General features: G+C 32.9%; 1 protein-coding gene across 2 annotated transcripts in view; it reads left to right on the forward strand.

Moving 5' to 3' along the window:
- Nucleotides 1-25,694, forward strand: part of UBR1 (ubiquitin protein ligase E3 component n-recognin 1) — a 103,488-nt gene that overhangs the window by 62,777 nt on the left and 15,017 nt on the right. For both annotated transcript variants that reach the window (XM_039888354.1, XM_039888355.1), the window contains 14 exons: nt 860-946; nt 1,889-2,070; nt 5,787-5,992; nt 7,281-7,374; nt 8,125-8,274; nt 10,992-11,089; nt 13,331-13,424; nt 14,454-14,602; nt 16,625-16,680; nt 17,598-17,694; nt 21,543-21,610; nt 22,614-22,764; nt 23,170-23,257; nt 24,348-24,481. In XM_039888354.1, coding sequence (XP_039744288.1) covers nt 860-946; nt 1,889-2,070; nt 5,787-5,992; nt 7,281-7,374; nt 8,125-8,274; nt 10,992-11,089; nt 13,331-13,424; nt 14,454-14,602; nt 16,625-16,680; nt 17,598-17,694; nt 21,543-21,610; nt 22,614-22,764; nt 23,170-23,257; nt 24,348-24,481 — 1,654 coding nt within the window. The remainder of the gene's footprint in view (nt 1-859; nt 947-1,888; nt 2,071-5,786; nt 5,993-7,280; nt 7,375-8,124; nt 8,275-10,991; nt 11,090-13,330; nt 13,425-14,453; nt 14,603-16,624; nt 16,681-17,597; nt 17,695-21,542; nt 21,611-22,613; nt 22,765-23,169; nt 23,258-24,347; nt 24,482-25,694) is intronic.

Consider the following 25,694-nt stretch of genomic DNA (forward strand, 5'->3'; position numbering starts at 1 on the left):
ATAATGATATTAAGATTTCCATTAAAGTAGATTTCATAAATACTTAGTATTTGTGTTAATTTACCAACATAATCATTTAAAAATAGAAAAACAAAATAGAAAAGCAGTTAACTATTCTACTTTATTAAGAAAGTAATTTGAACTATCATTTAGTCCAACATTTCTATCCTATAGACATGTTTTTATAAATTGGGAGATCTAATCCTGAAAATTTAGTTTCTAGAATACCACAGTTCATTGTCGAAATTTACAAAACGCACAAGTGTCTGCTCTTAGAAACATTAGGTATTTTATCCAAATGCTTAATTTGACTTTGTATTGTAAGTTCCTTGTGGGAGGTTTTTCCACATGAGACTGAGGCTCCTTCAAAATATCAATAAGTTCTTGGAAATACCATCATATTGCCGAAACCTTGATATTTGTTAAAAAGAATGATATAGCTGTTGTTGAAACATCTCCAAAGATAAAGTGAAAAAGGAGGGTAGGAAACTATATATATAGCAGGATCGCTTTTTATGAAACTATATTTAAATATAAAGACTTAAAATATTTTTATTTTCCCTGGCAAAAGTGGAGGTATGGTCCCACCTGCAGACTATATCAGTTGATTTTGCTACCTGTAACCTCCTCCTCAGCTGGATGCTAATCGACTAGAAGTGTTTGTCATAGTCAAGAGTCACTTTGTGTGTGCGTGCGCGCACGTGCATGTGTGTGTATCTATACACACATATATACCTGTATACATATAAAAATAGTTTAAGTCAAAGACATTTGGAAGCATGATGGAAAAATCAGGTTAGTAAATTTTTCTATTTCTCATCAATCGAATCTTCTTTTATCATTTCATTTGTTTTTGCAGATGTTTGACACAGTGAAGCGATTAAGAGAAAAATCTTGTTTAATTGTAGCAACTACATCAGGATCAGAATCTATTAAGAATGATGAGGTAATAACATTATGATAATGTGACATTTATCTCTTTGAGTTTTGCTAGTATGAGGGAGCTGCTTATTTTTGTTAGAAGGAACCTCTTGTAAAGTATGTGAGATGTCTGTCTTCTTTTGTTCATTGTGTTTCTGTACTGTAGGGATTAGTAGTACTCAACATGTGGTTATCCAATATAAGACGTGTATTTTACAAAAATCAGAGGAAATTAATGTGCAGTAGAGCTCTGTTGGAAATAACCATATTAATTTTAAAACTTTTAATATCTGAAATTGGGATATGTCTTAACAATTGATGGCTCCTTATAACTTAATCAGCAGCATTCTCAGTGGTATCTTAGACTCAGTGAAATAAAGTAATATCGAGGCCATTGATTTCCATAATATAACGAATCTGGTTTTGATGGTTTTAATCTTAAAATTATTAGAATATTATTACTTATGGTTATTAACTATCCTTCCCAAAAGGAGAACAGTGGGCTTAAGTGTTAGAATAAACAATAAAGATACCAGTACATCTCATTAGTATTGCTAAAATTGTCAGTTTTAACCATGCATCTAGGAGTAACTGTTAAACATTATCAAGTTGGCCTAACTTGATTAAATATCAGTGATTAAATGATTTCAACAAATGATTTAAAATTTTTGTTTTATTTAATTTTTTTCTTACTATACCTGCATTTGAGTATAAAAGGCAATTTATTAGATTTTTAAAGTTCTTGGCCTTTATGTTAAATTATTGAAATAACCAAAGAAGCAATTAGTTGTGTGATGTGATAGAGCCTGAATGCTAATTCTGAGGCATCACATTGAATCTAGGCTTAAGAGGGGTGGCGTAATCAATTTTATCAGACTCTTACTCTAGGAAATTTTGCCTGACTGAACAGTATATGTAAATTGTAACAATGGCTCTTACCTAATTTTTGTGGTTTCTCAATACCCAGATTACTCATGACAAAGAAAAAGCAGAACGAAAAAGAAAAGCTGAAGCTGCTAGGCTGCATCGCCAGAAGATCATGGCTCAGATGTCTGCCTTACAGAAAAACTTCATTGAAACTCACAAACTCATGTATGACAGTACATCAGAAATGTCTGGGAAAGAAGACTCCATTATGGAGGAAGAGAGGTAGAATTAAACTAAAAATTAACTCAGTTTTTTGTTTTTTGTTTTTTGTTTTTTTGAGGAAAAATTACATATTCACTCTGAGTAATGTTTTCCCAAAATATATTTTATAGTGAAAGAAATTACACTATTATTAAGGTAGGAAGGGGACAGTGAAGGCTCTAGGGTACTTATCGAATATAATTTTATGTTGATGAATAGTTCAGGTGCTCCATAAAGTTTGTTGGGAACCTTTTTGCTCAAAAAGATGAGAAGACGGGAACAGAAAAAATAGAAATCAACTGTTATGTACATGAAGTTTTTTAGATACACGTGTGTATATCAGTTCATATATTCTATATCACTTTTATGATTTCTGATAAAAGTTACTGCAGTTTACAGATTCAGAAAAATCCTTCACAAAAAGGTGGTTTATATTAGTTTTTCTTTTTTTCTTAAAGAGAAAGAAGATAGTGCATATAGTTACAATCTTTGATAGCCCATTGGAATGGGAATCAGTAAATCTGATTTTCTGAATCCTGACTATGATATGCCCTTGGGGAATTTAATTAGCCTTCTGAGAGCCATGGTTTGTGGGCTGTTATATAGATACAATGAGAAAAAGGAGGAGGCAAAATAACAGTACTTTGAAAGACATTCCAATATAAAATATTGAAAATACTTCCTATGCCTGTTTTTAAAACAAGCCTTTATTGCTCTTTAAAGCAATGTGTGTTGTGGATACTTCTAGGAAATTGTAGTTTTGCAATAACAATAAAAACTTTATATAATATGTCTGTAATCCTGAAGCTGAGTATGCTAACAAAAACTACAAAGAATAAATACTTTATATTTTAAAGATTGAAAAAAAAAGATATGAAGGCAAGCTATTCTTGGTTGGCTATAGTAATAAAACTAGAAATTAATTCAAAACTTAACAATGAGTAAAAAGTTCCAGCCCTCATATATTACATATTAACAATGTACCATTTAGAAAGTAATGAAAGAGACTACTGTATATTTATCTAAACAAGAAGATGCAAGCAAAAGTATCTTAAGAGTTAAGTAATGCCTTTAATGCTTTCATTATTTATTTTTATTGCCTGATTGACTGCACACATAAAATTATGAATGTGTTCTCATTGAAAAACAATTCAGATAATTGTCCATCCTCTATATTCCTGATCTTTCTCCACAGATAACCATTGCTATAAATAACTGTTGTTCTAGACCTCTTCCTCTGCATTTATAAACATGTATACATAAAGGAATAATGAGTCTTTTGTTTTTTTAGTGATTTATTTTTATTTTACTATACCTTTTGTTTTGCACCTTGCTTTTTCACTCAATGTCTTATAAATTTTTTCATGTCAGTATGCATAGATCTATAGTGTGGATTCTACATTATTCTTTATGACTGCTGCATAGTATATCCCACAATGTGAATACACACACACACACACACACACACACACACACAATTTTATTTATCAGATTTTGAACATTTAAGTAGTTTTCCCCTTATTTTCCAATTTTCCCTTATTAGAAAAGATTTTTTGTGTGACCTTTGTATAATTGTATAAGTGCTTCTCAAGGGTGAAATCAAATAAGTGAAAGGGCTGGGTCATTATTATTTAAAATTTTAATAGACGCTGCCACATTGTCCTCCAAAGTAGTGTTACCAATTTCTACTCCCAAGAGTGTATGAGAATGCCTGTTTTCTTCATTCTCACCAATACTTAATATTATCAGTACCTGAAAATATTGGCTATAATCAAAATTATAAATTTGTGCCAGTCTGAATTTCCCTAATTACTAGTTATTACTAGGTCAAACATCTTTTCATATGATTTTTCACTAGCCTATTACATTTTGTCTTCTGGAAATGCCTGTTATCCTTTGCCCATCTCTATTGAATGCTTTATTGATTTGTAGCAGTCTTTTAAAATTGTGGATACTAAACTTTGTTGCATGTTTCTTATGTTTTATCCGTATTTCTTTAACATTAATTATGAAATTTAGCCATAGAGAAGTTTTCAGTGTTGATAAAGACAGATTTATTCATATTTTTGAATTTTAACTTTTTGTATCAGTTTAAGCAGGCTTTTCCTATCCCAGAGTCACAAATATATTCTCTTACATTTTTTAAAACAAAATTTTAATTACACAGTTATATTAATACATTTTCCTTTAAAACTCAGATGTTAGAGCTGAAGTTCCATTTCAGCCTGGCCCAAATGCTGGACCCCTTTCTGCCCTTTTTCAGAGATACTCTGGTTATAAGTTTTATGTATATCATCAGAATTTTTACTATGTTATTACATACAAATATATGTATCCCTAGAAATCACATAGTGTCATTTAGCCTTTTGTTTTATTTGCATAAATGGTATTATGTACATATCATTCTTTAACTTCCCATTTTCACTCAATAGTGTGTCTTGGAAATGTATATATGTGCTTAAATATAAAGCGTTTCTCAGTTTTTCTCAGTCTCGGCATTTGGGCAGCAGTTCTTTTTCATGTTCCATGAATTGCAGGAAATTCAGCATCTCTGGCCCCTCATCCACTAAATTCCAGTAGTGTCCCTTACCAAAAAGTAAACCTTACCCACACATTGATGAATGCCTAGAAGGTGGTACCACAACTAGCTGAGACCCACCTTTTAAAAACTTTGTATTATTCTGTATTATATAATTTTATTCACATTGACAGTGAAAATTTAAGTTATTTCCAGTTTATTGAACAATCTAGGACATTTCAGGGAGTTTCTTGCACAAAGAGGCAGCAGTATTGCAGAGTAGTTCAGAACGTGGCCTCTGAAGTGAGGTCACTTGCGTTCAATCCTGGTTCTGCTACTTCCTAGTGATAGAGTCATTAAGTAAGTCTCTTCCCATCTCTAGGCCTCAGTTTCTTCATCTGAAAAAATGGAGGTAACAATAATAACCTACCTCATGGGATTATTTGAAAGATTAAGTGGGTTAAAATAATGTAAAGTATTTGAAAGAGTGCCTCACATCAAAATCAGTGCTTTATAAATACTTGCTATTATTTATTGTAGTATTGCACACATTGATTATAAGAATTGCTGAATTATTAAAGTGTTTTTTTATTTTAATAGCTATCAAAATAGAATAGAAACTTGAAAGCCTAATAAGAAGGAATAGATAAACCATTATGGCACATGTAATAGGAGTACTGTGCAGCTATTTAAAAATAATGTTCCTGAAGAAATTTAATGACATGAGAAAACAGCTAAGATATAAGTGAATAAATGCAGGATGTAAATCTGTATATTTAATATAATCTTAATTATGTAAAAAATAAAGCAGATTGGAAAGATAAAAGTGATTATTTGTGGGTTGTGAGAGTATACTACTCTTTATTTTTTATACTTTTCTAGATTTTCCATCATTTCTTCATAAGCCTGTATTTTATAATCGGAAAAAAAAACAGATAACCCAGCTTCCTGGTACAATAAAGTGTAATCATAACTTGCATTCTACTTTATGATCTGCTTTTTTTGTACTTAGCAACACAAAATGTATTTTCTAATAAGCAAATTAACTGGTAAAAGCCAGAAAAATCAGAGGGGATGATTTTAAGCTAATATTGCTAAATATCATTTTCATTTGGTTTTATTCTTAAAGTTTTTGCCCTACAGTTACTTAAAATCTACCAAAATTTAAAGACAAGTGACCAAAACATGTGTCCTCATTTCTGGTCATTTCTCTTGGTAGCACCCCAGCAATCAGTGACTACTCTAGAATTGCTTTCGGTCCTAAACGGGGTCCAAGTGTTACTGAAAGGGTGGTGCTGACATGCATCCTCTGCCAAGAAGAACAAGAGGTGAAAATAGAAAATAATGCCATGGTATTATCGGCCTGTGTCCAGAGATCCACTGCCTTAACCCAGCACAGGGGAAAACCCATAGAACTCTCAGGGGGTATGTATTGTTTAATAAATATCTTTTTGAGCATTTCTTTTCATGCTTACGTAATTAGAAAAAATACTGTCTGAAAGTAGTTTCAGAGTGGGATTGTATTTAGCCTTATTTTGTCAGGTCACAGTTAAGCCATGTAAAATGTACTCTGGATTTTTACATGCCATGTTGGCTCCTTTGTTTTATTTTTTATTTCAGTTTTTATTAGTGCTTGGCCCCTCTGCTCACTCTCTCTCTCTCCCTGCCTCACTCCCTGCCCGCCCTCGACTTCCTCTCCCTATTTCTCTGTGCTCTACCATTTGAAAGTAGGATGCAGGCATTATGACAGTTCATCCCTAAATATTTACGCTTTTTCTTTTGCCTTTAGGATCCAGACATGTTTTATGTATCGCTTTGTTTATGGCTCTTTTAGTCTGTTTTAATCGAGAATAGTCACTTGTGTTTTTTCTTTCCATAATAACTTTTTTGAAGAATGCAAGCCAGTTTTCTTATACAGTGTCTTACATTGTGGATTTGTCTTATTGTTGCCTCATGATTAGGTTCATGTTAAACATTTTCTTGGCAGGAATACTAATTAGCTAATGTACTGTATTTCTTACATCATATCAAGAGTTAGCTGCTATATCTTTAAAATACCCTTTGAATGATAATATTGATTTAAAAAGGCTAACATTTATTGAATACTTACATGTGCCAGGCACAGATTAAGTGCTTCTTGTGTATTTACTCACTTAATCTTTACAACAGCCCTGTGAATTAGGACCAATACTGGCTCTGTTTTATAGATGAAGGAACTGAAGCACAGAAAAGTTAAGTAACTTACCCAAGACCATGAGTTAGAAGTGATGAAACCACATTTTGAACCCATCTATGTTTTTATCCAGTAGATTATAACGACATTGAATACCCCTTTTAGTTACCCAGTCAAATTACTCTTAAAAATTACAAAAGTAAATTGTGCTTGAGTCATAGAAAAATCACTTCAACAGCCAAGATAATGCAACTTAAACCTAAAGTTAAAGATAAAAATGTAAATATCAAGAACTGAAGTTGTCATTAATGCATTCTAATTTTAGAATCATACCTGAAACTTTAGTTTTATATTTTCCTGTTTCTAGTTTCTGTTAGGAATATATACCCTGCTATCATGATATTGTGGTGCTTTTCTTAGACATTCCTTAGAAAGTTTTTAGTTAGAATTTTAAACCTGATAACCTTTTTTTTTTCTTTTCCTTTTTATGACTGTGGGAAAGATGAATACATATCTCTTATTTTTGTCTTCCTATACCAGAAACCCTGGACCCACTTTTCATGGATCCAGACTTAGCATATGGAACTTATACAGGAAGCTGTGGTCATGTAATGCATGCAGTGTGCTGGCAGAAGTAAGTTGTCTCTCTGACACATTCTTGAAAGAAACTAGGAATATTGGCATTCACTAAAGGCATGATTTCCCATGCCTTTTTCTTTCCTCCTTTCTTATTTTAGTAATTGAAGCAGTTTTAATTACGAATTTCATTTTCATGATAATCGTTATATTATCACCCTTAGAAATTGGTATGTAGAATTATAAACTTAAAATTTTCACTATTTCTTTGTACTTGCTCTCCACAGACTAATTAATTGCTCTTGATCATTTTTTGTTTAAAATAAACAGTAATCTTTATAAAAATCTCATTCTTCTCAAAGCATAGAGTAAAAAGTACCTTGAGATAGAATAGAACAAGAAATTCTAGTCCTACCTCTCTCTGGAAGCAATAAAAATCCAGAAATATAATTCCTGGGAAATCTTTTATATAGGGTTCACTCTTTTGGCATTGCATTTAAAATACATAATTTTCCTTCATTTGGTCATTGAAAGCTGAGGGAAGTAGTGTCTACATAGTATTTCCATGGTGTTGAGGCAGGAGACAGTTAGGATTCAGTAAAATTATTTAAAAATTTTTTCTACCCTGACGAGTCTTCCAGTTTCCCCCAAAAGAATGGATATCATAATATTTCTTTGATAATTATGTATTTTTGCATGTCTGTTTTAAAGACATTTATTGAGGCACGAATTTCAGATTTTTCTCACTTGGATTAGAGCAAAGATACATGTATAGTTCTGAATGCACCCATGTCTTGGAATTTTGCAGATATTTTGAAGCTGTACAGCTGAGTTTTCAGCAGCGTATTCATGTTGACCTTTTCGACTTGGAAAGTGGAGAATATCTTTGCCCCCTTTGCAAGTCTCTGTGCAATACCGTGATCCCCATTATTCCTTTGCAACCTCGAGTGATAAACAGGTATATTTTAATATATGTTTTGGTTAATTTTATAGAAAGCTGTCTAATATTTTCATTGTGCCTGTTTTGGTTAGGTTACTAATTTTTTTTGCTATTTAAAGTAATTAATACTTTTTCATTTCATAACATATTCAACTTAAAAATATGATTAAAATTAGCTCCAATATTTGGTCTCTAAAACAACTGCTGTATTCATTTACTCAAATCTCTATGTCGTGTGTAAAACTTCCAACTGCAATAGAACTTTGATCTCTACCTTAGCATTCACAGGAGAAAAGTTGGAAATAAGATTCAGTCTTTTCATATATTCCCTTGCCACAATTAGAGTTGCTGTTTGGAGTTTTCGTTTCTCTAAAGGTCTTTGTAGTATAATTTTTAATTCTGCTTTTCTGAAGATCTAAATGCTATAGTTTTGGAGACACAGACAAAATGTTAACTATAAAAGTAAATAAAAACACCTGACTCATCATATATCTTTGGATAGTTTTTGAACATTTAGACTAAGTTTATATTCTGACCATCTGTAAATGGAGTTTAACTATAACTTTATTCGTTTTTTATGGCTGTAAACTTTTTTGTATATTTATTTTCTATATGATGATAACAGTACTATGGTTATTTCAGTTTCTTCAAAACTCATTGAATTTGTAATGATGACCTAAGTTGCACTAAAGAAAATGTTTTTGTTGATAAAATAAACACTTTAAATATGTTTCCATGACAAAAGAATTCAAAAGTGATAGGTTTAACAAGCAGGGTCAATAAGTAGTTGCTCTATCTTTACTATTCCATTTCATTAGAAAACCTAATTCAGAAATTGACTCCTGCTCAGCATATTGGGACATAGAATGTCATCTTTTTCGAAGAAGGCAGCATCAGAAAGATTTATCTTTTTTTTTTTTTAAGTGACTGATATGTTCTAGGCACTTTACTAAGCACTTGCTCTATTATTTTTAATACCCAAAATAGTCTAATGAGGTAGGTGCTGTTATTCCCATTTAAAGGTGAGGAATTGGAGACTATGAGGAGTTAGTTGTTACTTATCCCAAGACAGACCCAGGATTTGAACCCAGACCTGACTCCAAAGTCTTATCTAATTATACACATGAAGACAAAGATAAAATAAATCATAATACAATATAACGACTTTCCAAATTCTCATTAGTCTACAAGCTTTTTTTGCATACCAGTTCCCCAAATAAGGATTATCTAACATGTAAATTATTCTCAAAAAGAATATTTAGCACCTTCTTTCCTGATGTCTTTAAGAATATGATGCTTCAGAGTAATAATTCGAAGTTAGACTGATCCTTGCAACTGAGTCTCTTCAAATTCTGTGATGTTTTTAATCTATAATAATTCTCTTAGGATATGAAATAATTATATATTACATTTTTATTAGGCACTTGAATTTTCCTGTGTAGTTGATTATATTTGCCTTTTTTGTTTTTAGAAAATCAACAAGTATGATCTAAGATTTTAAAGTTGATACCATATGAAACACTTTATCAAAACTAATAATAAGCTATTTTTTTTAATTAGTCATAACCAATCATAGTACACTTTCATTTCTAAACCTATAAGAATTCTTAGGTCAAGTTTGTGCCCAGATAAGAGAATTTTGGCACAGTTCATTATATATTTTAGCTTCACTTAAGGCTGTCCTTTCAGTAAGCAAGTTCCTATTTTATAGCCCTTTACAGTAACACTGTTTCTGGTCCCCCTTGGTTGTTAATAACAATTTGGATCAAGTCCCTGACCTTAAGGAATTTAGATTACAGAGAGGAGAGACCAATAATAAACATATAAATTCAAAGTATTGAGTAGTGAAAAATACTATGAAAAAACTAAAGTGCTGGAGTAAAGGGCTAGAGACAGACCAGTGCATGAGACTTTTTATAGACAGAGTTGCCAGGGAGCTTCTTTCCAAGATGTGAATGAAGTGAAGGACAAGCACAAGCACTGTCAAGAGCAAAGGTTCTAAAGTAAGAACACAGTCAGCATGTTCAAGGCACAGCAAGACGGCAGCATGCTTAGAGTGGAGCAAGGAAAGAGCCATATCATAAAAGGGTTTATGAACTAAGATTAGAAGTTAGAATTATATTTTATGTGTGATGGGAAACCATTGAAATTTTTGAATAAGAGAGTGTTATGATCTGATTTACATTTTTTAAAGATCTCTCTGCCTCTGCTGTATGATGAATACATAGATAATAATGAAACACAGTTGTAGAGGCAGGAAAAACAGTTAATATATTGAAATAGTCCAGGTAAGGGATGATGTAACTTGGGTTAGGGTAGTAATGGTGGAGGAAGTGATCAACTTGGCATATATTTACATGGTAAAACCTGTAAGACTATCTGATAGCTTAGAATGTGGGTTGTAAGGATATCAGAAATCAGTGGCAACACCTCGTTTTTGACTTGAGCAACTAGAATGGTGATTCCATTTACTGACATTAATTACTTCTAGATGATTAGAAGTAATCATCTAGATTACTTCTAGATGGGTGGTATCTTATTTCTTACACTTTTAAAATTCCCCTCCCTCCCAAAACTACTTTTTTAAACACATGTATTCTATGACCTAGGCAGTTAATCTGGAGCAATTTGACTTTTTCATAAAGCCATTTATCCAGGGAAGAACTCTATAGGTTCAACTTTTCAATTTGACTTTGTGCCAATGGCTTTAATAATTTTTAAATATCATTTTTCAGTGAGAATACAGAAGCTCTTGCTCGACTTTTGACCCTGGCACAATGGATACCAACTGTTCTGGCCAGAATATCAGGTTATAATATCAAACATGCTAAAGGTGCGCTTAAAATTATTTTATATTTTGCTATATGGAATTTAAATGTCAGAATCTTTTTTAAAAATTTTTGGAAAAAAGTGCTTAATCTAAAATATGGCTCAAATCACTTTACTTGATTTAATAATTTTTTATACTGGGAGACAGTATAGACAGTGATTAATCTGGAGTCACATTGCTTAGATTTAAATCTGATGTCCATCACTTACTGTCTTTGTCATCATGGACAAGTTACTTGACCTCTTTGTGCCTCAACATTCTTATTTGTAAAGTGAGAATAATAATAGTACCTGTCTCATTGTTTGAAGGATTGAGTTATCTTGTGTAAAGTAGAAACGTGTATAGTACATAGTAAATACTATATGTGTTAGCCATTATTATTACTAATATTGCTAATTGCTAATATATTGTCAGTAATAGCAAAAACATTTTAAAACTGTTACCTCACATATATTGTTTATAATTGAGAGATAGGTCTACCTAAAGATTGAGAAAAATAACGGCAGGCAGATTGGGGAGAGAAATCAAAATTTAAAGAGTGATTAATACAGGCAGTGAGTTTCCTGGTTGGGGGGTGATCCTTTATTTCCCATCATTGACACCAGAGTAGCATGAGTCACAGAACTGTGCAGCAAACATGAACAACAATAAAAGTAAGAGAGATGCCCTCTTTTGGGTCAGAGGACCAGGAAAAGAAGCCCCACAGAGCTGGAGAGTGTAAGGGCAATTCCTGTTGTAGTTTTTTCCCCTCTTCTGACCTCCTGAGGCTAGCCTCAGTCGTGGAGTTGCACCGCCATGGTGGCCACATAAACACTTAAAATTCCAAGAGAAAAACCAGTCTCTCTGGTCAAAGGAAGTGGGGAAAAGGGACCCTTGTGTTCCAAAGAATGCAGGGTGAATCCTCAACTATCAATTTTTTTTTTCTGTCTTTGCCTCATAGCGTTACCCCAAAGAGTAGCCCTGGTCACATGAATCGCAGTACACGACAGCACAGGGGACTAAAACTGAGAGAAATTTGCCATTTTGACCAAAGGAACTAGGAAAAAGGGTCCTTGGGGTTAGAGAGTAAGGGAGGAGTTCCAGACAGGAAAGAGCTATAGAATAGAAATCTATTTTTGAGACCAACACAAGTCCTGGGCTCACCTCCAAACTGCACATGTATAAGAGAGGTGCCAAAGAAGTATAGCATTAGCTTTGATATTGAAGCTATGTTAAACCACCAGTAAAGTTCCAGACTAACCCCTGAGTAGTTTGTGTCCTAGGAGACCCAAACAGTATAGTAAAGGCTCTGAAGACTAACATGGGAACCACTACCACAGACATTGAGACAGAACTTGTTAAACCTTAATTGGGTTCATTGCCTACTAAAACAAAAAAGTACATTTTTTCCAGGGAATTTTAACAGTGAATATTATCCAGTCTGTTAGAATAGACAGAAAAAGCAAAGGAGAAAAAAAAAAAAAGCCTTAAAGACGTATAGAATCATTTTTTTTAAAAAAATCCAATGTTTGTATCATTGAAGTCCCGAAAAGAAAAAGAATGGTACAAAAAAAAAGATTTGAAGAAATAATGGTGTGAAACTTACCAAGTCTGGTGAAAGACAAATTTACTGATTTAAGAAGTTCAGTGAACTTCAAAAAGATGGACTTAAAACCATACCCAGAAAGATCATACGCAGACTGCTAAAAACCAAAAATGAAGGTAAAAATCTCAAAAGCAGCCAGAAAAGAACAATTCATTTCATATAGGAGAACTACAGTTCTAATTTAATGAGAAAATGGAACTACAGAGAGGTTTAGTATTCACCCAAGGTCTTAGTAACAATCAGTGGCAGAGCTAGGATTGAAACCCAGGTAGTGTGGCTACAAATCTTTTGTCCTTATTCACTAATATATGCTGCCTTACTAATAAAATACTACCTATGCATTCATTAAAAATGAAAATATAGGTGGAGAGTTACTGATATGGAAAAACATTTCTGATATATTGATGAAAAAACAAGATACAGAACAGTACTGTAGACATCCTTTAAAAAAATATAATATGTAACATTTATATGAAGAACAGAAAAGTATCACCCAGATGTTATCTTGGTTATCTGGGTGGGGAAATTTTGAATGATTCTTATTGCTTATTAACAATTTCTCAGTTTTCTGAAATGATCATATATAATTTTAAAAAGATACAAAGGCATGTGTCAGACAATTCTCATAATTTTTTTTCTTTTTTCTTTTATTTTATAAGGAGAAAACCCAACAATACCAGTTCTATTTGATCAAGGAATGGGTGATTCCACTTTTGAGTTCCATTCTATCCTGAATTATGGAGTTCGGTCTTCGTAAGTACCTGAATGATTAAAAGAAGTTTGTAAATGATTGTGAAAATTAGAACAATCCTTCTTTGCTTCCATTCTTCCTTCCCCCTTTATTTTAAAAGTGTTTCTTTATCCCACTTTTATCTCATTTCTTTTTCCTTGGAGTTTTATTTGTGTTAATAAAATTAAGTGGTTTGAGATATTGGAGTAATACTGGAGTAATAATAGGATGAACCATGCCTATAATTAACCATTTTTGACCAACAAAAATGCCATTTCTATATTGTCCAACCCACAAGAGCAAAATTTAAGAGACTTCAGTTAAAGTCACATCTAACTTGCTCTATGACTTCTGAAAAGCCTCAGGTCACCTCCCTCTGTCCCCAATTCATTTTTCTTGTTTGTAAAATTGAGACAATGGCCTCTTAACTTACCTCATAAGATTATAGGAAAGATATTTATATGAAGACCCTTTGAAAAATATAATGTATCTAAATTATGTATTAATGAATATCATTTGAGGTACATTTTTCTATTTGCGATTCTTGTTTATATTAAGTATCCCAGTGCTACTGAAAATACTTATTACAAATGGAAGTTTAGGAAACCAAAATTTATCTCTCCAAGTACATGGTATTATCACACAAACACATACACACACCCTGTCAACACAAAAATACTTCTGAGTCCCTTCTCTAGACACTAAAACTTACTAGGTCAGCTCTGTTTTCTTTGAATTTTATTCCTTTTCTGTCTAGTCTCTGTCCTGTAATTTGGACCTGGACCCCTTTTTAACTGTGATCACTTACTGTGTCTTTCACAGAAAATGAAGTTATATGGGCCATTATCATTTTGTTAAATATATTTCTACTTATAGGAGACACAGTTCTGCTTTTTTCAGTTTTTCTTAATGAGTAAATCTTCTGCAGAGGCTCTAATCTCTAACTGGACAAAGAGTTGGATTTTATTCTTGCTTTAATACCTAACTTGACTTCTCAGTAGATAGTCGCTTTTAATAAGTCATTGTATAAACTCTTCCTGTTTTATTTTTAGGATTAAGTATTCTAATAGCATCAAGGAAATGGTCATTCTCTTTGCCACAACAATTTATAGAATTGGACTGAAAGTGCCTCCTGATGAAACGGATCCTCGAGTCCCCATGATGACCTGGAGCACATGTGCTTTCACTATCCAGGCAATTGGTAAAGCCTATAGAAGAATTGTTTTGGAGGTTTCATAGAAACAGAGTTAACACAGATCAACTAAAAAAGTTTTCCCTTTTTTCACTGATGGCCCCAAGAAATTTGACCTGTTTGAACACTTAGTATTTCCGTGGATTAGTGTGTCCTGATGTCATTTAGTCTGAGAACTTTTTGAACTGATCTCTTTTTAACTACGATAATGGCCGTGTACAACCTCAGCTAAAAAATATTTGAAAGGGACATCATGAAGCAGCTAGATTCAAAATGTGGCAGATTTACCACACTAGAAGTTCAGGAAAAAAAGACAAAGGAAAAAGAATCACCTAGAATGTTTCAGTAATTTTTATTTCTTTTATACTTTGAGAGAAAAAGAAAGGGAAGCTAAAGTCACCTAAAAAGGGAAAGGAAGTCTATGGTGGTCAGGAGAGACAGATGAACAGTAGGAAGTCTACTGTAAAATTATCTGCCATAATGAAAGCTTTGTAGAAAAATGTAGCAATCAAATCAACATGTTGTACACCTTAAACTTACATAATGTTGTACATCGATTATACCTCAGTAAAGCTAGCGGGGGGAAAGTATAGCAGTGAAGAATCAGTTAGATTTTTAAATTAGCGTATTTGCTCATTACAGTCATGAGATGTACATTACTATATGAAAAAATAATAACTAATTCTTTCATATTGTTTTTATTCAAGCCATTTTCAATCTTTCTTTCCAATATATATTTTCAGCAGTTGTTTTTAATGGAGTAAATCACATTTTTTTTTGTTTAAATATACAAGATACTATTTGATGATTTGAGTTAAGTAACATGAAGTCATTTTAGCATCGGTCTCTATGAACAGATTTTAGAAGTCACTTCCAAACCTGTCAGACTTGACTTGTGGGTTATCGATAACACACAGGTTTATATTTACTAAGATTAAATAAAATGACAAATAATAACAATAGGTTTAAATAAAATAAAATCTGACTTTCTATTGAAGACTTGCAGGTGTTTTACGCTTTATGCTTTTTGGGAATAAAATGTTAGGATCAAGAATTTATATTTAGACACTAAATATTTAAAAAGGCCAGTTTTATCATGAGAGATGAGAAATTCAGTAGAGAATAGGACTGAATCTTCACATGTTGTTTTTTAACCAAGTAATTGGACTCTAGTTGATAAAGATAGTGTTACGTTGTTTTCACTAGTGCTTTTTCCATCTAATGGACATAATGCTGTACTTTATTCTTAGTGCGTAAGCTTCTAACTTACCTCATTCCCTATGAGTATGGAGAGACATGTACTGGGTGTATTGGGATATTTGGGAACAATAGTTGAGGAATCAAAACAGAGGTCTTTTTATTACTATTCTTGCAAAGATGGAAAAAGAAAATAGGAAATTAGCCTTCCCCCCTCATAGATGTATTGACTTCTGAGAATTAGTGGGGCAGGGGGCTGGGGGAGTAATTTAGCAATAAGTACTCTAGCCAACAAGGCAGAATATATATCTGAGTCTTTTTTTTTTTTTTTGGTATTTTCAATTGCATCTTTTTTCCTATAAATATATCCTAATTCTTTTTTAATAGTACCTATAAGAGTAATAAAGTTACTTGCATCTGCCTTATGTATTATTTTTCAACATAATAGATTATGACTTGTATGTCAACTGTAATTTTTAAAAGGTTGTGACTATATATAAAAATTACTTATTTAAAAATTTTTGCATAGAAGAGATGTTAAAAGGAGGAAAAATGAACCAAGATGCTTTGTTTTTCCCAAGTATTCTTTATAGATTGCTTCAGGGACTTTATTATTTATAGTAGCAATTTGTTATTTTGATCTATATTTGCTTCTATAATATTCTCACTCAAAAATTTGGAAATTTTGACATAGAGTTAAACATGAAACTTTGAAGCAAAAAGTGTAGATCATCTGATCTAAATGTAATTAGTCAAAGACCATCTGATAGAAACCAAGTATACAATTGTAGTGGTAGTCAGGATTTATTATTTTTGTTTTTTTTACTATTTGAGAAAACCTCTTGGGAGATGAAGGAAAACCTCTGTTTGGAGCACTTCAAAATAGACAGGTATGTATATTCCAATAGGATACATATAACACATGGTATGCTTTTTTTTAGGGCATCCACAGTTAATTTATCATCTTAAAAATTCTTTATTCACTCCTTTTTCTGTAAAAATTCATAGAATTCTATTTCCTTTTTTAAAAAAGAGCTACTTCAGTCTCATAGGAAAGCTTACCCCATCCTGGTGGTTAAATGTAATTCACAGAGAGATTACAGATGATGCTGGTTAGTTGTTCTCCCCTTCTCTGTTTATTGCCAAATCAGAAACCTACATTTTTCCTTCTCACTGACTTTGCACCATCATGTAACATTAAGTATTAATGCTGACATAGCTCTAAATAAATCATCATACTAAATTCAAGAATAAAACTAAGCCATGGCTCCTTGATGGGTATGTCCTGACACTACAGGACACGCGTGGGCCCTGAAAACAGTACTGAAGAAGTGCGCTCAGTAGCCCTGTGAATACATAATAGGCGACTGAGGATTCCCTAGACCACCCCGCTCCTAGCCATTATGTCTTTTTTTCCTAACAGGGGACTTGTAGTCCACAGTATGCTTCCCTGAATCAGTAGTTTTCTGCCATCATTTTAGAATTTCTATTAATACAGTTATTTGCACGGCCTCAACAGAATAAATTTGTTCAGACATTTAAGAAATTTATTCTGGGGAAAATGAGTACTTCAATGAGAATTGAAATGATTATAGCTTTGATACCTCTTTGTTATGGGGAAATCAATTAAAATTTGGTGAGGTCATAAAACTTTTTAAAATTATTAAAAATATTGTAATTTGCAGGAATGTGTGAAGTGTATAAGTCCGCAACTAATTCTTGCAGACTGGGATTGATTTTTACAGTGAATGACTTAAATCTGTTGTCTTCCTTTATCTTTTTTATCTTCCCCTGTCTTACAATCTAGCATAATGGTCTGAAAGCTTTAATGCAGTTTGCTATTGCACAGAGGATTACCTGTCCTCAGGTCCTGATACAGAAACATCTGATTCGTCTCCTATCAGGTAGAGTCTCCTCTGAATTATTATTATTGTGTTATTATTTACATGTCTTTTTCCATTGCATTTCTGTCAGTGTATTTCATTAGGAAACAATACACTGCACTAACTTTGAACACTCAAAAACAAAAAATAAAACATAGCTGCCCCTGTAATACCTGCAGTTTTATTTTAAAAATCAGGTATTTTCCAAATATTTTCAATTTATGTTCCTTATATCCTAGGGGCTTTATTGAACCAACATCCACAACCACTAATATTCTTGTATCCCAGTCTGGTTAGAAAAGGGAGCAATGACATGGTTAGATTATTTATAAATATGTTTAGTTTTGCTGGTGAATCAAGGTCAAAGTCAGGTAAAATAATAGAAATGTAATAATCTCAAAATGCAGGTTTATGCATTTATGCCCTTTTCCTTGAGAGATAGGCTATAACAACTGGTTTTCTTAGATTCTAACATGCTAGAACTTAACTAAGTTCATCTGGTGTCCTCAGTTAATATGAAAATTAAAAGAAGGATTAGAGATTACACAGTAGTAGAATGATTTGGCTTTGATTTTGGTTATCTGCATTTCCCTTTGGGTGTTTACATTACAGGAGCTCCTCTGTACCTAAACAGATCTCATAAGTCTATTTGTTCATGAGTTCAAAATATCACAGATAGGGGAGTTTAAGCTTGCATTTCCCAGGTATGTTTCTATCAAAGAAGAGAATCACTCTGTTAAACTATAAAGCTAGGCATACTTTTCTTCTAGCTGATCTAACAGGTTTTTTTTTTCCTCCCCAAAACTGACCTGCTATTTTACCTTGAAAGTCTGTTGAGACAAGTCACTTTCCTCCTTGTTTATCCCCACAAGCTTCTTAGGGAGCTCTTCCTGAGGAGCTTTCTGCTCGTTCTATTGGTGTGGTCATTCCACAGCTCCATCCAAGGCTGCCGCCAAAGTTTCATTAGAACTTCCACCATACTTTTACATTTTCAAATTAAGTTCCAGCTTTCTCTTGAATTAACCTCATGCTAATAGGACTCTAATACTGATGCTTTTCTCCTAGCTACACACTTAATTTTTATTTCCTTTTTCCTTCATTTCCTTTTTCTCTTATTGGTCAGTTGCATAGGCCCAGAACTTTGCACGTTATACATTTGTTCTTAAGACCTTTGTTCTTAAGACCTCTTGCTGTTGTTGAAGTTTGTCCTATCTGCATGGTACTATTTTGGTTTTGTTTTTAAATTTTTGGTATCTCTTTTTATTTCAGTCATAATTTGGATACCTTGTTTTACTAGCACTTCCAAATAGTCTCCTTGCTTTTGCATTTATCACACATTATGAGATTTGTGTGATATTTAAAATACCTCAAAATAAGCACCAAACAAGGAGACTCTTTTATATCATCGTGGATGGTAGGGACTAAAATAATAGTGCATAATCTGTAATTAGCAGCAACTAACAGAATTGATGTGCTTTTGCTCTCTAGCTGTGTGCCTATATATGTTTGTAATGTGAAATTTTTTTTAGCAGGAGCATCTTTATTTGCAAGGTGTTAGGGCTGTGAACTATATATTGAGGTAGAAGCTATGTTCCCTGCCATTATTAGGTTTATGATTGAATTAGAGAAGAAGAATCTATGAAAACACATTATAAAGTAGCCAAATGCCAGATGTATGGTGCAAATATGTGCTTCGAAAAATAAGACACAGAAGAGATCACTATAAGGTTCTGCTCTTCTCTCCTCTGATAGGGTGGGATTTGAAATGAGTTTTTCAGGGAAGGTTCATAAGGATACATTTAGAGAAACAACATTCTAAGCACAGGGTACAATTTGAACAGAGATTGTGGAGGTAGGAAAGTATGTGGTATGTTCAAATAGACAAGTTTGATAGAAGTAATGATACCTGTAGGTAGAGAAACTTGAAGTTATGATTAAAATAAAGGTCTTAAAAGCCTCAGTGAGAAATTTAAAATTAATTTTTTAGCTTATTAGGAACTGTTGAAGTGTTTTGGGAAATAGTATTCTAAAGTTAATTTGTATATTGTATAGGTTGGAGTGGAAAAAGGAAACATATAAATATCTGGATATAGTAGCAGAAATTAGGGAAGGAATTGGGATGGGACGGGCAGGGACAAGATTTTGAATTAAAATGATTAATAGTGATTGAGAGAAATAGGGAAGTCCACAATAGAGAGATATTTTGTGTGAAAGCTAATGAATATTGTTTTAATATGTTGGTTCTGCAGTAGCAATAGGACATACAATATTCACAGCCTAGTATGTGCTAGGTACTGTACAAGGATCTCTTTATATAATCTCATTTCTTCTAACCATCATCCTTGAAAGAAATCATTATCCCCATTTATAGATGACAGATCTGAGGCACAGAGAAGTTATATGACATGACCAAGGTCATAAAACTAGTAAGAGGCAAAACTAATATTCTAACCCAGCCCTGACCATAAAGCCCAGGCTTTTCCTACTGTATCACATAAATTTTGCTGAGATGTTTAATTTGTTATAAAGATAAGGTTTCATTGATAGATGAAATGAAAATATGTGTGCCAAAATTACTTTTGATTTCAAAGTAATTTTAAAATAATATATTCAGCAGCCAGAAAAAAAAGTTTCACAACTGTCTAAGAAAAATTGATTACAAAAAGAGTATTCCACTGACAGAAAAGGTGATAAGACTTCAAAACAAGGGATTTGGAGTTATTAAAATGTCCTGAAAGCAGAACAATTTGTAACACTGAGAAGAAAAAAAGATAGTGTCATGGACATGTTAACTGATATATTTAGAAATATTACTGAAAATTTTAATATGAGGAAGCGAGAGCTAGAAACAGTGACTTGTTAGGAACACACAGCTAGTTAATGGCAAAGCCCTGTGATCACTTTAGTTTGTTTTATAAAGCCAATATTAATAATAATTATTGAATGGTTACTATATGCCAAGCTTAGGATAATAGCTTTAGATGCATATGTTAATGAACTTCCCAACAATCTTGTGTATACTGTAGACTTAGAGAAGTTAAGTCATTTGCCTATGACAAATAAAACCAGAACTGGAACCCATTTCTGACTCTAACGCCCATGCTCTTAACTTTTATGCTTTTTGTCCAGACTCTTGAATTTGGGGTTAAGAAATTGACCTAGTCTGAAAAGAGTCTTTCTCCTTATTTTTAAAAATATAATTAATTCTTTCATTGTTATATATACACAACTCTTAGTATTGTTTTGAATTCTTTATTTTTCAGTTCCTTTTCACTCTTTCCCTGACTTGTGAATTTAGAGACTGACCAAATTAGAAAAATAATAGCTTTCGAGCTATCTGCATTTCCTTCCAATCATCAATTTATGTAAACAAATTTTGTTCAGGAGAATCTGCTCCATCCTCATTTCACTTAAACTGCTTTCCATGCTCCCTGCTCCCCACCTCCCAAATCTATTCACATATTTTATGCATCACAGAACATTTAGAAATGTATAGTTGGGTTGGGGGGGAGTGGTAGAAACATTGTATAACACTAATTCTTCTTATTCATTTAGCAAATATTTATTGAACAATCTCTCTTTAAGTTATCCTAGTTTGTTTACCTTTTCCTCCTATATCTTATCTTTCAACCTTTAAATTGTATCCAAGGCTTTCTAGGAGCCTTTTTTCAGTTTAGTTTCTATTTAATTATGGTTCTCATATCTTAAAGGTATGATATACTGGTTTATCAGTTTCTTTATTTTATAACCCTGTTGTATTTTTGTTTTAAATGCTTAGATCTTGCATTATATTTAACTACATTGCTGTCTTACTGACTGCATTACATTTATTTATTTGTTTGTTTGTTTGTTTATTTGTTTTATTTTAGTTGTTCTTCCTAACCTAAAATCAGAAGATACACCTTGCCTTCTGTCTGTAGATCTATTTCACGTTTTGGTAAGTATTAAATTTTATTAAAAAGCACTCAAATTTATAATTTCATATGTTTTCCTCATTTAAATTCATGGTCTTTGTTCAAGATTATAAATTATTGGTGTTCAAACTATGAATTTGTTACTTTTGTCGATATTATTTACAAATAGGTACAGATTTGACTTTAAAAATGAAAGCACATTTACTCTTTACATTGTAATAGGTCTTGTTCTAGTTGTTTATATTTAGTTAGTGTCTATACAAGCAAACGTTTTCTAATATGTAATGCTTCCCCCTTCCCCTTTTTCTTTACTTATTTACATTCTAAGCAATGAGTGACTATAGGAGCTATCTTAAAATCATTAATTATTTGGTGACAGGGACCCAGCCTTGGACATAGCTAGGCTTCTCCCAAACATCTGTGGATAGATGGCAGCTTTTTGTGAGTTTCTTGTAGAGCTTTTCCATCCCTGTGATGGGTCCATTCCTTCAAAACAAGTTCTCTAGAGAGAACAGTGGTAAGATTGAGAGTGTGGAGTTTGTGGATGCAGAGTTAGCCAGTATCCTCATCCCTCATTATCCAGGCCTCAACCCAGTGGTTGTCAACCCTGTCTTTCGGAATCTCTTGGGAGAATTTTGAAAAGCATGCTAGTAAACTGGGCCCTAACCCCTGAGATTCTGATTTGGTTGGACTGCGGTGGGGCCTGTGTATCAGTGTTATTTTAAGAGTTCCCCAAGTGATTATAATGTTGAATCTTCTGAACCCCACAGGATTGAGACTACTACCTAGAACAGAATAAGTAGACCCAGCAAAGGAATAACCTGTTTGGTGATGACTTTTGTCCTTCATTTATGGTACATTGTATTCTAAGATGTTCTGTTGAATAATTAGGGGAAATTGGATGTTTATTTAAAAACAAAAACAAAAACAAGAAAACAATGCAGCATTGGTGCCCTTTACATTTAGTTATGAAATTAATTTGTGTTGGTCTTTGTTGTTACCCATTTGATGTCCATTTTTTCTCAGGTAGGTGCTGTATTAGCATTCCCATCCCTGTATTGGGATGACACTGTTGATCTGCAGCCTTCATCAATTAGTTCTTCATATAACCACCTTTATCTCTTCCACTTGATCACCATGGCACACATGCTTCAGATACTTCTTACCATAGACACAGGTAAAGCTCCCATCAGTTGTTAACTATAAATAACATTTGCCCATCATTTATTAGCAGAATTAATTGTGCTTGTGATGAATCATGTATTGCTCAGTTCTATGATTCTTGTTGCAGGATCATTCATTTGTTTCTTTATAGATGCTGTTTAAATATATATAATAATAAGTATTCATTGAATATCCATGTTTAGCAAGGCTCTGATTCTGCCCTGTTTGTTTCTCCAGCTAATATACTGATAGATTTACCTAACAGTTTTAATATCAGAATTAACTAGTTAGTTAGAGAACAAGAGATAGAACCTCACTTGAGTTAGCATTGTTTATTATCCTGGAACCATGAAATTGAGGTATAATTTATAAATTGAATGCAAATTTATAGATTTATCTTTCAGAATTCCTTTTTCAGGTCTCCCCCTAGCTCAGGTTCAAGAAGAGAGCGAAGAGGCTCGTTCTGCATCTTCTTTTTTGGCAGAAGTTTCTCAGTATACAAGTGGGTGAGTAGCAGTCCATTAATCTAATGTGTTTCACTTTTGTTTTAATAATTCTACGTCTTTGTTCAGTTGTTTGGCAGTATAACTTTTGAACTATTTTAATACCAATTTTTAATATAAATTAAGGGCTTTTAGAATAATAGCTAGCCATTTATTTGTTTCTAAGACCAAAACAAGTTTGGGCACATCTTTACTCTTGTAAACTGTTATGGGAGCATTGGCAAAAGATGATAGAATTTTAACAAATGGCGGCATTTCCAGTTTAAATAAATATAGAAAATAGAAAATAGGTTGTGTTTCGAAAGCAATCCATACAGTTGATGCACTTAACTAATTAGATGTTTTTTAAGGCTGTTATGAGTAATATGTGAAATATATTGGCAATGCAGAGGTTAAAACAAGAAGTACATAGGAGTGATCTACTGAGCTTCACCTGCTACCAAGTTTCTCTCTTTGTTTTCATCTTCATAAGTTTTTTTTTTTTTTTACATTAGGTACTCTGCGTGTGTATTTTTGTTAATAAACTTTATTTTTTAGAGCTGATTTAGGTTTACATAGAAATTAAACAGAAAGTACAGAGTTCCCATTTACTCCCTCTCCCCACCAGTTTCTCCTGTTAATAACATCTTGCATTAGTGTGGTACATTTGTTAAAGTTGATAAACCAATATCGATGCATTGTTATAAACTAAAGTGTATAGTTTACATTACAGTATTGTCTAGAATAGTTTCACTGCCCTACAAATCACCAGTTAATTTTAATACAGAAATCAGGAAAGCATCAGTTTTTTTAAGCGAACTTAGCTACTTTGGTTAGTTACTGATAAATATATCTGCTCTACATTTCAAAAAAAAGAAAGTAGTTCTTTGTCTTAAAAATCTACATAGTAAAAGATGCACGATTTGTGGTTTTCTTTAGGAAGCTATTAGGAGATTTAAAGACTGAAGCTTTGGCGTTAAGTATTTTTTGTTAAATGTTTAAAAATTGAATGAATAAAAAATTAAATACTTAGCTATGTTTTTAAAGGGGGATGTGTTTATAATCTAGGATTTTAGTCTGATCGGTATTCTGTTTTGAAATTATTGCCTGTCAGGTACATTGGGTGTGGTATTCCTGGCTGGTATTTATGGATCTCATTGAAGAATGGCATAACCCCTTACCTTCGCTGTGCTGCATTATTTTTCCACTATTTGCTTGGAGTAACTCCACCTGAAGATCTGTTTACCAGTAAGTAGGAAATGAAATTGGAGTAGTAAATGACTTTTTTTTCTTACCTTCAACTTTAAGAATGCAAGATGAGAGCAGGCAAAACCAATCCTCCATTTCCTACTTCTTTTATTAGTATTCACTCCAAACAAGTGTGTCCCGGCCCTGGTGTAGGTTAAAAGTCAGGCCAAAAACTGGATCAGCCTCATAATCCATAATTGTACTCTTGGCTCTTTCCTATGTATAATTAATGAATATGTGCTTGAGCTTATAAAATGCCTGCATGCAGAATATAACTGATAGGGTATAAAGAAATGGGAAATATGCCTCCCTTTAAGGAAGAGAACTGTTCAGCTACATAAGAGGAAAACTTTACAGTATGCTCTGTTATTTGAATTTTGAACATATATTTATTAAGAAAGAATTGAAATGCAGCTGGGAAAGGCCTGCTATATCAAACCAAGGTCATGTAATTTAACAGAATCATTTTCTTTCTACTTTACTTGCCTTAAATATAGATCAAAGTAGAGAAGACTTCCTTGTGGCTTTAAATGGGTAGAAAGCAGAACACTTGTATGATTTTGGAAGATTCACCAAAATTGCTCATAAATACTTCCTTTTTGTCTTTTGAGATTAAACTGACCAGGTCAGCTTTACTGGCTATTAGCTTCTTTATCTTGAACTCAGTTCAGTAGGGTTTATTGGATCCAGATTGGTCCCGATTCTATATAGAATAGGATGCTACTTTCTAAGCAGTTACCAGTACAGATTTGTCATTTACATTTTTTAAAAATCATGTATTTATTTATCTAGTCGGTCTTATAATATGTAAGTTAAAGTCCTTTCTATTATTGGAAGGAGATCAAATATAAACAGATAAATAGATAAAATGTCAAATGATGATAAGTGATGCAAAGAAAAATAAAGCAAGTCATGGGAATAGAGAATGCTGGGGCCAGAGTGGGTAATTCTTTTAGATAGTCGTGGAAGTCTTCTCTGTGAGGAGACATTGAGAAAAGAGATGGGATTGAACTGGTCAGAGAACTGAAGGAAGAGTATTCCTAAGCAGGAAGAGCAATAAAATGTAAAGGCTTTACCTGATGTAGTCGAAGAATAATACAAAGATGAACGTAGCTGAAGCATAATGAACAGAAAGTGGGTGGTCGGACTTGAGGTCCAGAAGGCAGCCAGGGGCAGATGATGTAGGGCCTGTATGCCACAATAAGGACTTTGT

The sequence above is a fragment of the Pteropus medius genome, unplaced genomic scaffold (assembly GCF_902729225.1).
Source record: "Pteropus medius unplaced genomic scaffold, Ma_sr-lr_union100, whole genome shotgun sequence".
Lineage (NCBI taxonomy): Eukaryota > Metazoa > Chordata > Mammalia > Chiroptera > Pteropodidae > Pteropus > Pteropus medius.